The sequence below is a fragment of the Dipteris shenzhenensis genome, chromosome 33 (genome assembly GCF_047967505.1).
Source record: "Dipteris shenzhenensis isolate YYH24624 ecotype China chromosome 33, Dip_SZ_1.0, whole genome shotgun sequence".
NCBI classification, from domain to species: domain Eukaryota; kingdom Viridiplantae; phylum Streptophyta; class Polypodiopsida; order Gleicheniales; family Dipteridaceae; genus Dipteris; species Dipteris shenzhenensis.
Genome location: NC_141628.1, coordinates 19,175,549 through 19,188,126, shown reverse-complemented (window position 1 = coordinate 19,188,126; position 12,578 = coordinate 19,175,549). Strand labels below are relative to the sequence as shown.

The window sequence follows — 12,578 nt, the reverse complement described above, 5'->3', positions numbered from 1 at the left end:
ACATGGGGTGGGGCAGGGAAGCTGCGAAAGGTCAGGTGGCGGCTGATGGGGAACGCCATATATTGTACAGGCATAAGAGTGTCAAAGTTTGGTGTCAGTGAGAGGAGAGGGGGCTTGTCGCTTGAGAAACTTCTATTAGAAGTCTGGGGAGTTATTGGTAAACAGGATATTTGGTAACTCCTCCTCGTTCTGGCAAACAGAGAGATGCTACATGGGCGCTACTAGTTGTATGGCGACAGTACGGACGAGTTACCTAGTATGGCTCAAGTGGACAGTAGACAGTGCAGAGCAGTTTTAAGCTGACATGGACCACACGATTAGGGAGAGCTAGAGGATGCCGCATGGGTGTTTGGACCTAATGTAGTGGACAGCTTTCCTAAGTGCTCTTCCCAAGGAGGAGGTGGCGTGCAATTTAGGAGTGGGGTGCAGATCACAACGGCTTGTTGAGAGGCGGTCTCCGAGAATAAGGGGGGTCAACTCCCCATTCGTAAGCCCCCAAATGAGGAGAGCATGGGGGATTGATTTCTGTACAGAAGTAGGGGGATGAGTGAGGGATGAAAAGGCTGCCACATGGGCAGCATACAGAATCCGTCTTGTTTTTTATTGGCTTCCCCCTGGAAGGATGAACAGTGCATGCAATTGCCCTTCATTGGGGCTGCCATGAGCCTGTAGGGAGGATGCAATGGCTGAGTATTTTAAGGGCATACAGGCTGTATACAAGGCCAGCTAATGGGGCAGTCTTGTGTGGGATTTTTTAGGCCCCAAGGCAGGCTGGTCGGCCTGGAAACCAGCCCATAATGGCCAGTCAGCAGCATGGCCGGCCAGCCCTGGAGCTGTTTGGCCAAACCCTCTAACCCTAGTCGGCTGAGGGCCAGGACCAGTTGGGCATCGGCTTCAGAAGTGCAGCAAAGGCTCTATAAGGAGACATCCCCTGCTTGAGTTCTTCACAATGACTTTACGGCTGCTTCTTCCGCTAGTGCCTTGCTTGTACACTGCTAGCAAATCACAGAAGGCAGAATGCGTGCTGATAAAGAGTTTTGAAGCACTTCCCCTTTCCACTGAAGACCACTGTTGAGAAGCTCGCAGCAGAATGAGCGAGAAGCAGCTTAGGCAACAGGGTGTGGCCTCAAATCTTGCTGTCTATTCCAGATCTGAGTGTGGTTTACATTTTCGTGTATATGTGCACATCCCGAGTAGGATCTAGAGTTCTCAGGTGCGATCTCCTGGACGATTCATTTTCTGCTGCATATTATAACATGGCACCAGAAGCTATGATTTTCCAACACTAAGAACCTGCAGACTTGTGAGGATAGCTGTGTAGACTGTAGGGTTTTTCAAATCTGTGAGGGCTTACAACAAGTCAAAGAGAAAGTACTGAAGAAAGTGGAGTAAGGTGTCAGTATTTTTGTAGTTTGGTTTAAAGAGTTACAGGAAATACCCAGTAAATGGTGGGTGTGTTTGAGGGAGGCCAGGGGACTGAAAAGATTGAGCTGATTTGACATAGCCACTGGATGTTTTTAGTGAATCCATGACATCAACATGTGACGGAACTGTGGGTTCCTGTTATCTTTTTTAGAGCACTCCAGAAGTGCTGACGGAAGTGATGGAAGCAATTGTATGTACGTCTCTTTGCCGGTGTGAAAATTGTCTTGCTTCTGCTTGGTCTTGTGTAGGAGGCAGAGATCTCAGCATCAATGGATTCCATGGCGGCTGCTAAGGCAGACATTTCTCAGAAAAGAGGCTCTGCTCTTTTGAATCTCAAATGTGCTGATCTTCAGGTGCCTGTCTATGTGCAATGCCTTCTCTTATTTTCATAAGGGGTGTTTATTGTTTTCAAATGGTTTGGGTTGAAAGATGAAGCCTTTATGAGGATATCTTTGTTCTTAGACAGGGCTTCTGGGCAAGACGTTGTTGGAACTCCAACCTAACAGGGGCGAGCTTCTTCCCCCACACAAGGTTTGCATTATACTGCTGATGATGTCCATTCATTGCATTTTTGTCTGCAGGATACAGCGCTTCAGAACGTGTATATATTTTGCGTTTGTACTTATTAAGAAAGAATTTTCCCTCCAAAAAATGACTCTCTTGTGGATGCAGTTAACACCACATGATGTAGTAATCTTCAAGCCAAACAAAGCAGAATCTAGCAGCTCACCTTTGGGTCAAGGCATCGTATACCGTGTGAAGGTTTCCATGACCCCCTTTTTTTATTATGTCCATCATAAGCTTCATGAGTGTTTGAAGTTCCTTTGCTTTTTTAAAAGCAGCTAGAAGTAGGTAATTATTTCAACCTCTTACTGACATGGAAACACCCAATTGAGCAGGATTCCTCAATTACAATTGCAGTAGATGATGTACCAGATGATGGGTTGAACTCGCCTCTTCGGCTGGAAAAAGTGGCAAATGAGGTTTGTAGTCCTTATCCTTTAAGCACTACCTTTTGTTTATGGCTAGTCCCCTCCTGAATTGACCTTTTACGCTAAAATCCACAATCTCATTACACCTACTGATGTTGGTTTGCATTTTACCACTGAACCGATGTTTGTTTTAAGTTGTGGAAAAAGATATCAGGGAATTTTAACAGATGTACTGCAACCTAAGGTTCAAAGTGTTTGAGTTCTGTTTTTATGTTTCTATTCAGTTTGTATGCCCTGTTCTGGAATAGGACCCTTAAGGCCTTGAGCCATTTGCTACTACGGAGAATTTGATATCATTGAAAATTAGTGGAATAATTCTGCTTTTTATGCTGGAAGGTAACATATCGGAGGCTAAAAGACACTTTAATCCTACTAAGCAAGGGTGTCCAAAAAGGCCCAGCATCTCAACTGGTGCCTGTGCTTTTTGGTGGCAGCCCGCCATTGTTTTCAAAAAGCAGTTCAACATTTGTACCATTCAATAGTTGCCTTGATCCATCCCAGGTTTGTGATTTGATTTATGTTTTACAGAGTCTACTTTTGGATTATTTGTAGATTATAACAAGTTTTGTATGGCATAATATTGGCAAATGCAGTGGTGACTATTTTTGAAAAGTCATGAACCTGAGACTGTGTTGTAATGCAGAGAAAAGCTGTACAAAAGGCATTGGAATCAAACCATGTAATGCTACTACACGGCCCCCCTGGCACGGGAAAGACCACTGCTGTGGTGGAGATTATATTGCAGGAGGTGAAACGTGGACACAAGGTTCTGGCCTGTGCTGCCTCTAATATTGCTGTTGATAATATGGTGGAGCGCTTATCCTCTCACAAGTATGTTTCTCCCCCTTTCTTGTATGGTGTTTATTTTTGGGCATCGCAGTTTTGTAGTTGCTTGCATGTTTCTGCTAGGAGATTTCTCTTTTTTCCTTGATGCAGGCATATCGAAATCTTAGGCTGAAAGAAGAACAACTTTGTTGCAGGCTGAAAATGGTTCGGCTCGGTCATCCAGCCAGACTTTTGCCTCAAGTGTTAGAAAAGGCTCTGGATGCTCAGGTTGGAGCCTTAGTGATGCTACTTTGATTCTGTAGAGCCATGCATGTTTTATCACAGTGTTTTGTAAGTTTGGCGGATTTGCCAAACTTAAGAGTGAGCAAGGGATGAATTCAACAACATTCTAACCGATGCTTTCTTTTTGGGAGGGTCAATCTGGTAGCAAAATATGTTTTGTTGGAATCCTTGCCTTATTTAAATCACCATGATGGTGGTTTTTGACATTATTGCTTGTCGATAACCACAGGTCAATACTGAAGATATTTTAATCAGCATAAAAATGCTATCATGCATGGATGGAGGTCAATCTTGGTTTGAAAAAATTCTGAAATTTTGTATTACCTTGCTGGGTTGGTTACACCGTTTAACTTGCCATAGTGTGGTCTTGGATATAGTTGTTGACCATTTTAACCCAATATAATGCAAGGATCATATCCCATGTAGACCATGGTAATTGTCTGCCCGTGTGTATAAGGTACATTTTAAGATTTGTGATGTCACGATGTTATGATTCATGAAAGGTTTGGGAATGTGAAGTATGCTCTGTTCTGCCAGGAACCTTTCAAGCGACCTTCATCTAACAGTATCATACTAGTTTGAAACTGTCAGAGTCAATTCTTAAAGGAACTAAGATCTGATGACTTCCCAAATAGTGTTGCCAAAGTCTTTGACGAAACTTTGTGTCTGATCCCTAAATGAATGACTGAGTTCCTGCTGTCAAACTGTGAGTATACGAATGAGGCATGCTCTAGAACAGAAGTGCATCTAGCACCTATGAGCCGTGATGGAGTCCACTAGCAAACATTTCCAGTTCCCAGAGTGAATAAATGAGGCCCCACCAAGTGGCTTTCAAAGTATCGAATATGAATGGAGAACATAAGAGGATCTAGCCTTGATGCTACCGAACTCCAAGTTCTCTCTCTAATGTGGCCTCCTGTGCAATGTTTCACTCCTTCCACTCCTTCAGCCTCATACTCTCTCCATCCTCAAGGTTTTCCAGCCTTTCTTGAGCCCCATTCACTCCTTTGTACTCCTTTCTCTCATGCAGGCTGCTTCAGCCCTCCATCATCATCTACTCCCCTTCAGCCCTCCTTCAAAGCTCAAACTCCACTCCTTCAGTTCTCTTTCAGGCTTCAGCCCTCCTTCAGGCCCCTCTTTCAGCCCTCTCTTTCAGCCTTCTAAGTTGACTTCCAAGTTCTAATTCGTAACTGGTTCTGAGTTCTAACTTCTAAGTGACATTGTGGTAAGTATTATGCACTATATTTTAAGTTATAGGTAGGCTGTAGGCTGTAGCATTCTAAATGTGTGTGTTCTCATCTCAAAACCCCCTTTTCTAACCCCCCCTGTTGACGTGGCGTCTCCCCATTTCAGCCCTCCCAGAAATCCCGAAACATTTGCGTTTCCGTTTTCGTTTCCTGTTTCCCCTAACTATGGTCTACAAGCCACGATTCTAGCCAGTTTTTGCTGACGTGGCAGATGGGGCAAACAGTGTGGCATTTCAAGCTGACTAGGTGGATTGATAACGTAGGAGATTCGCCTGAGGACATGGCACGAAAGCCATGTGGATATGTTGGAAGATGTTGTGGCATACAGCCACTAGGCAAATTTGTAGATAACATGGCATACGACCACATGGATAGTGGGTAGATGATGTTGTACATAGGCCATGTGGAAAACCCGCCACTTGGACAATCAGCCACGTGGAAGGTTGGCTGGCTACAAGTCGGGTCTTGCCTCCTTCTAATCAAAGTGATCTAGGGGCTGGTTGGCCCATTCGAGATCTCCTTGAGGCCTATTTAAGGTGAGGTTGATGCCCTTCTCTCCATATGTCCTACCCTTGGAGAGTGGAAGGGCGGATCTACCTCCTCTATGTGTGTGTGTGTGTGTGTGTGTGTGTTGTTGTCTTCTTGAGTTTTAAGGTACTTCCATTATTATGCATAAGTGCATGGTGTATTATGGCTAAGAAGGTATTAGAGCCAAGTGGGTTCACTTGAGAAGAGTCTTGGAGAAGTTACTCTAGGGTCAGCTAAGACCCTAAACCACATCCGCCTACATCATGATGCTCTATTACTCGAGGGGTTGATTCACATCAGCCATGAGTTGAAGACTATCACTATGCTTAGGTGCATAGTTTGGTTTTCTTTTCTAGTTTGATTCCTTAAAATTTAAAAATATATTGTTAAACACCCTTTACTTATCTAGAGCAATTTAAAAGGGGGTGTTAGAGCATCTAAATTGTATTATATGGTGCAATTGTCCTAAGTAGATGTAGTCGGTGGACGAAGTTACACAACCCCATCCACGTGTATAATTACCATTTTCCTCTTTTTTCAATGTAGTGCTCCATTAGTCTACAGTGCGTGAACCCATTTCTCACTCCCCCTTTTAACAACCACCTTGAGTAAGTGCTTTTGGCCTCATGTTGATCCTTGAGAATGACCCATGCATCATGAGCGTTGGTGAGCCATATGAACCGATAGGATCATATTAATCTTCGTCGTCTAGATGAGCACTACAAATGCATTTGCATCTTGCTCCTCCCATGCCTACTACAAAGCTAGATCTTGAGGAGTTGTGGTGGTGTCTGTCTGCATATTGATCGGGCTTCATTAGGCAGTTGGGGATGCACTTCCATGCTTTTCATGGTTAACGTACTAGTTGACCATTTGATCAAGATGGTTCACGAATCAATGTGATTGCTATACAAGTTGCAGACTTGTTTGTAAGACCGTCCTAAATTTAGAAGTGGCACTTGACTATAATGTTTGCACAATGAGGGAATGAGTAGTGGGGATCATCTTGAAATAGATGGTGAGAGCACTCGCTAAGAGCATATATGTCATTGAAGCAAAGTACGTCGAATACTATTTTTAGAGTTAACCTATAATTATACATCTATCTATAAGGATCAATGCATTATGGTTATAGACCATATAATTTAATTATTATTGTAATACCTCAAAAAAGGCTTTGTATCTTGGATCATATAATCCCAATGCGGAACATGCTAGCATTAGCAAAAGAAAACATTTGCCAAATTGTGGATATAGCTAAAACTATGTAGAGGTGAACACATTTTTAGAGAGTTCAAGGAAGCAAATAAGGTTTTCTTAGGAGTTCACAAAGTCTTTGATGATAGGTAACTTTCTTAAAATTATCATCCCAATTTCGTGGTCCATGGTTAGCTCTAAAAAGTACACACATGCTAGCCTATACCACAGGGTCCCAAGCTGCTAATGTGTTCCAGATTTCTTGATTAAAGCAGTTTGAATTGTTATTTTGCCAAAAGTAATAATATCGGCACAGACCAATAACAGTCTTAGTTTGGGAAGAGCTGCAAGTTTTGAAAGAAAGATACCATGATGTTGGTTGCATGGCATGTACTTCTTCTACTAGAGCTACTTGGGAATTTGTGTACCAAATATGGAGAGCATCTTGAGAGTTTATCTTTAAGGATGTTGAATCCTGAAGAGGGTGTTACACACTTGCCACAATTAGACGTATAAATAGATGAAATTCTTTAGAGACTATAGCGCGGTGTGTGTACCCCTGTAAGACTTAAGGATATATTAAATATATGTACGATTGGATATATTCTAGTCTTACAAAGGTATATTTATGCGTCAAAAATTTAGGGGTTACATGGTTTAAGCCAATGGGCAAAGATTGTTTTCTAAGGCTCTTGATGTAATAGCAAGGTATTCACAAGGTTGACATTTGAATTAGGTGTGCCGAGCTCGATCAATGTCATATGGGACATGGCCATTGGCACCCATGTTGGCAAGCGGCCAAAGTTGGCGTGGGGGTGGAGTCTTTTTTGCCTAGACCTCACAAGTTGTTAGAAGGAACTTGGAAGCAATGTTTAGGAGGAGACGGATCATGCTGTGCTTGAGGTCTCGTTACTAGTAACTGTTCGAGTGTTTTGGATGTTGTGGTTATTTCCTATCAGAGTAATCTTTATCTCACATCTCACATCTCAAATGATTGCGAATGAGCTCGAAGTAATGGTTTATCTCTTTTCAGCAGATGCTAGATGTTGTTGAGCTTAATGGAGAGGGGAGTGGCTTGAGGGACAAGAGAGCAGTTAAAAAGTAAGTGTGGGCCCAATGAGATCCTATGGTTTACCTTCACGTGCAAAGGGGTATATAGCAGTTCATAGAAGACGATGGAAGGGAGGGATCTTTTAGGAGGGACAGAAAGGATTGGTAAGAGGGCACTGAATGAGTAAGAATGAGTCAGGTTTTGAGCATAGCAGCAGAAATTGGGAGGATGGATTTGACCTTGCATGATAGGAAGCCCACAATTGCAAAGACATGCATTATGGATTGTTTCCATGAAAAGTTATGAAGACTCTTGAAGGGTGGATCATGGATGCCCTAAGCACTCGGCAGTATTGCTGTGGCACAAATTCCTAATGCCATCTTTGTCCTTCATTTGCTGCAGAAGGAATTTCTAAAGATAATTTAATGCCAGTGTTGCGCTAAAGTAGGCACAATTTTGAGAATATGAGCAGAAAAAGTGATATAGGCTTGCTTGTGGGATCCGCTCTCTGTGTAGGCAACTACTCTTAAATTCAACCGGAATAACTTTTTATTTATAAAATATGAACGTCATCCTGAAACAATGAGATGGTTCTTGTGAACTATTATGGAACTGGTGTGTTTCCATACCCTTTAAAAAAAAAAAAGTAATCTAACAAGGTTTTGCAAATGCTGATTGCCTTTTGAAGTCTGATGGTGAGGGCTCTAGCTTATCCGGTTCACTTTCTGCTCTGAAATGAATAATTTATTCTGCTATTTTCACCTTCCGATTTTGAAATTCAATAGAATGCCAATTTTTTTTCTGTGATGTGACTTGTTATTATTTCATGTTTAGTGAATTTGAATTGAAGGTCTACTTCTGGTGCAGGTAATGAAGGCAGATAATAGTGCGATTGCAAATGACGTGAGAAAAGAGATGAAGGTGAGGGATTCAATGCTCTGGGTTCTCACCAAAACCATGGCAGAGGTAGAAATGTATGTTGACACTTCGCTCCTCTTATCAACAGAATCAAATGTTTTTAGTTATATCTTGGCACAAGCCTCTTTCTTTTCAAAAGAAGATATATACTTTTGTTTCAAAAAAGATGCAAAATTGTTTGTGTAGGGAAGGGGAAGGGGCAGATTTGGTGAAGAGCCAAAGATGGCAGAAAAGGGGGAGAGGGTAGGGGAGAGGAAGGAGGAGAGAGAGAGAGAGATAGGAGGGAAAGGGGTAGAGGGAGAAAGAAAGAAAGAAAGTTTATTAATGTCCACGGGAGACCATAGGTCTATGGGACAACAAAGAAACCTCCAAACTAATACAACTGATTTAGGAGGGCACAAGGCAGCTCCCAAGGAGTGCAAAGAGAAACTCCAAGTTATTTTAGATCACCTACATTGTAGACTGAAATAAAAGAGATATAATCGGCCATACATCAGTTTAAGACTGAGAGTCTTTTGATTTTGATTTAAACTCCTTGATGAGGGCTATACCCTCACAATATACTGCCCATTTTCCTTCCTTCCTAGCAGCCCTGACCTTGGCTAGTTTTGTTGCCTTTTGGGCTAGTTGGACTCGTGTGAGTTCTTCGGCTATCCAAATCGTAGTACCTTTGAGCTTGTATGATTGGCGTAGAAGCTTTAGTCATATATCCCTTGAACTAACTGTGAGTACAGCATGTCCATTGGAATTAGGAATACTAGTCACGGAATCCTCATCATCATCTCCCGCCCATTCAATGCTAGGAGTAGCTGCTTTGATGTTTGCTAAAGTCTCATTGTATGAGTCCTCAACCTTGAACCAACCTTCCAGAAGCCCCCCAATCGGGAATGTTCCCAAGTGTGATCTGTGAGTCAACCCTCTGTCTGAGCTGTCGGGTCACAGGCTCCAGGTCACGGTCATGTCGAGGTCTCGCCTCGAGGGGGTGTATGTGATTTGGCTGAAAGAACTCCGTGATAGAGCTCTGAGAGGTATCAGTCGAGGGAGAAGGCTGCTCCTGTCTTCGTGCTCGGAGTATCCTATCGCGGTGTCTGAGCATCTCATGAATGAAACCAGCCAAGCATCGTTGGTCTGGGTAGGAGAGGACACGGGCCAACATTCATAACTATCTCTGAAGAGGTAGTAGAAGCGCCCTCGGATCTCATAGTAAACAGGACACTTGAAGATGAAGTGCTCCTCTGTCTCAACATCTTGCATGTCACACAGTGTGCGTATGCGGTGTGCGCCTCTCCCTGGGTAACCGCTCTGCTCGGCCGCTCTCGATACGAAGTCTGTGTGAAGAGACTCGGAACTGCCCAAGGGAGATCCTTAGCGAGTGGGGTAGGTGAATTTGCGTGTATCTTGGTGGATCAATGAAACCCTCCGCTGTGATATGTAGGAAGTGATCTCTGTAGAAGCTCAGCTTCACTGGAAGATCACTCGGGCCCAACCAAGTCCGAAATGTGAGAGAGAGAGAGAGAGAGAGAGAGAGAGAGAGAGTAGGCAGAATGTAGGAGGAAGGAGGTGGGAGTAGATAGGATTAGATGCCACACAAAAGTGTACAATGAGGGGTGGATGGGGACTTATATAGTCCCTCCACATTTCCCACCTCTAAAATAGCCGTTTCCCCTTCATTACAGTTTGCCAAACTTGCATGGCTGATTGATTTACCGTTCACCAATATGGATAACAGCTCCAATGGTTGAGAGACCAGGATATCCTGGAGATGATTACCTCTTTTTACCAGCAACTCTTTCAGGTATACAAGGAGAGTTGAGACCCTGGAGGTGCTATCCAGGCCCACACTCCTTTTGGTGGTCTTTGTGTGCTCTTGGCTGAGTAGGTGGGAGGCACATTTCACCATAATATCCTAACCAGATTTGGGCTACCCTTGTAGAGATGTATCTCCGAGGTAAAGCCTTTTTCACTGGGGTGGGATCTTGAAGAAAAGCACCCCGCACCCACGTCTTCGGAGGAATTTTGTGAGGCTTTCACATAAGAATTCCTCGAAAGCTCCAAACCCCGAAAAAGGGTGGGAAGCCCCTAGATTCCTTTATTCCAAATCTAGGAAGATTACGGCTACATTCCCGGAATTAGCAAGCAAACTCTTTATTAGTAGTCTTCCAAATTACTACCAAAACGTGATAAGGAGAAACAAGCTGGACACACTTGATGAGGCTATCCGCTTCGCGAAGGTTTGTGATAGTACTTGATGATGACACATAAAGAGGTGGGACTAAGTCAGCCGGAAGTAAAAGTGGAAAGCCCAAGAAGAAAAGTAACCGTAAGAACTGTAGGGCTGGCAACTCCAAACTTGAAGAATATTGATTCAGCAAAGCAAACTTAGGGGCCTCTTGCAAGAGGCTTCGTACTGAGTCTCTAACGGAGGTGACTTCTCAAACGTATGTCCTTTAAACTGTGGTTAGGAAAGCAGAAGGCCATTTAGTAGAGTCTAGTGTGACTCCACATAATTCTCTTCACATCACTAGTCTTGATGTCTTCTCTTCTAATACTAGTTGACAGCATTGCCATTTTAACGTTAATGTGTTTGGAGCCCATGATTTGATTCGTGCGGTGGGTCAAATTAATGGGCATCCAAGTCATGTTCTATTTGATGATGGTAGTACTCATAACTTTATTGATGCGCAGAGGCTATGCATCCTTGTGGTTCCTAGTAGCCACTGCTTCATTGCCAATCTCGCACATGATGCTTTAGAGTCCTGGCAGGAGATGTTCCTATTCTTCGTGTCAAGATCCAGGTTTTCTTTGAGGATTTTCCTTCCATGGGAGGAGATTAGATAGGGTAGACATTTTACTTGGAATGGAGAGGCCTTTTAGTAAGAATCTTGTATAAATTGACTCTTTGAGTCATAGAATCCACTTTCAATAAAATGGAAAGCTTTTTGCTTTTCATGGAGATCCTCATGGGCCTATGGTTAAAATGGTGTCACATATTGAGACAATCCATGTATTCAAAATGAGTTTTTTTTCCCTACTTTGGGAATGTTTCATTTATTGCGATTGGGTGACTCGTGGGTTTTGGTTTGTGGAGAAACCCAAAACGATTTTTAATGATAATGTTTTGCCATATTCAGATAAACACAAATATGCAGTATTTCTTGCATGCGATAATGATGAAAATGTGTGTGCTGTTCCAAAAACAGCAAAAGAGTTAAGTCTTTTTCTAATGCATTCCTTAATAGTGATCCCTGGCTATGCCTGTATTGATGCTTTAATGACGGGTGAGCAGTGTGCGGATGGGTAAAACCCCTTACTAGGTATGTCTATGGTAAGTCAGCCATTTGAAACTTATGCTCAAGTCATTGAGGTGACTGGCTGGGTTAGTTGGAGTATTTGGAGTGATGATTCACCCAAGGCTTAATTAATCCGAGAGATTGTGTCTGGGTATTCAGATGTGTTTCCAAAGCTTCGCTTGGGTCTACTTCCTAAGAGGAACGTTGACGAGATAAGATTGAATTTGTGCCTGGTATGCAGCTTTTGTTCAGGCAACTGTACAGGACTAGTTCAATTGAGGAGGATGAGATTGTGCGGCAACTTAAGAGTACCTTTGATTGGGTTAGGTTTGACCCAATACGTCCCTGTGGGTGCACTACTGCTTTTGAAAAAAAATATGCCTATGTGTTTATGCGTAAACTATAAAGGTCTATATAAATAGACAATTTTAAGAACAAATGTTTTGGATGGACGATCTCATCTATAGGCTCTATAGAGCTAACAATTTCATGGAGATGATTTGAGAATGAGTGATTACCAGAGACATTTGACAATGAGTGATTACCAGAGAAAGACATCTATAAGACTGTGTTTCATACACAATTTGGCCATTATCAGTTCTTGGGTGCTTCCATTTGGAATCATTAATGCTCCAGCAACTTTCGAGCAGATGATGAACGATCTCTTGTGTCCATATCTCGGAAGTTTGTTGTCAATATGAATTCTTCAAACGTGTTCCACATACTTATAACATGTCATTTTTTAAAATGGTATTGATATTGACTCTGAGGAAGCCAGAAAGGTATGTGAGTGTCCCATTTTCAGAATGATTACTGAGTTTAGAATTTGTCAATTTATTCTAGATGTTCATATGGAATTATG

The 12,578-nt window shown here is 42.6% G+C and overlaps 1 protein-coding gene across 1 annotated transcript in view; it reads left to right on the top strand.

The window, feature by feature from the left end:
* Positions 1 to 12,578, top strand: part of LOC147879789 (DNA-binding protein) — a 129,482-nt gene that overhangs the window by 19,542 nt on the left and 97,362 nt on the right. The window contains exons 2-9 of the mRNA XM_087371543.1: positions 1,674 to 1,778; positions 1,888 to 1,956; positions 2,098 to 2,187; positions 2,325 to 2,408; positions 2,754 to 2,918; positions 3,061 to 3,248; positions 3,398 to 3,470; positions 8,376 to 8,429. Coding sequence (XP_087227669.1) covers positions 1,674 to 1,778; positions 1,888 to 1,956; positions 2,098 to 2,187; positions 2,325 to 2,408; positions 2,754 to 2,918; positions 3,061 to 3,248; positions 3,398 to 3,470; positions 8,376 to 8,429 — 828 coding nt within the window. The remainder of the gene's footprint in view (positions 1 to 1,673; positions 1,779 to 1,887; positions 1,957 to 2,097; positions 2,188 to 2,324; positions 2,409 to 2,753; positions 2,919 to 3,060; positions 3,249 to 3,397; positions 3,471 to 8,375; positions 8,430 to 12,578) is intronic.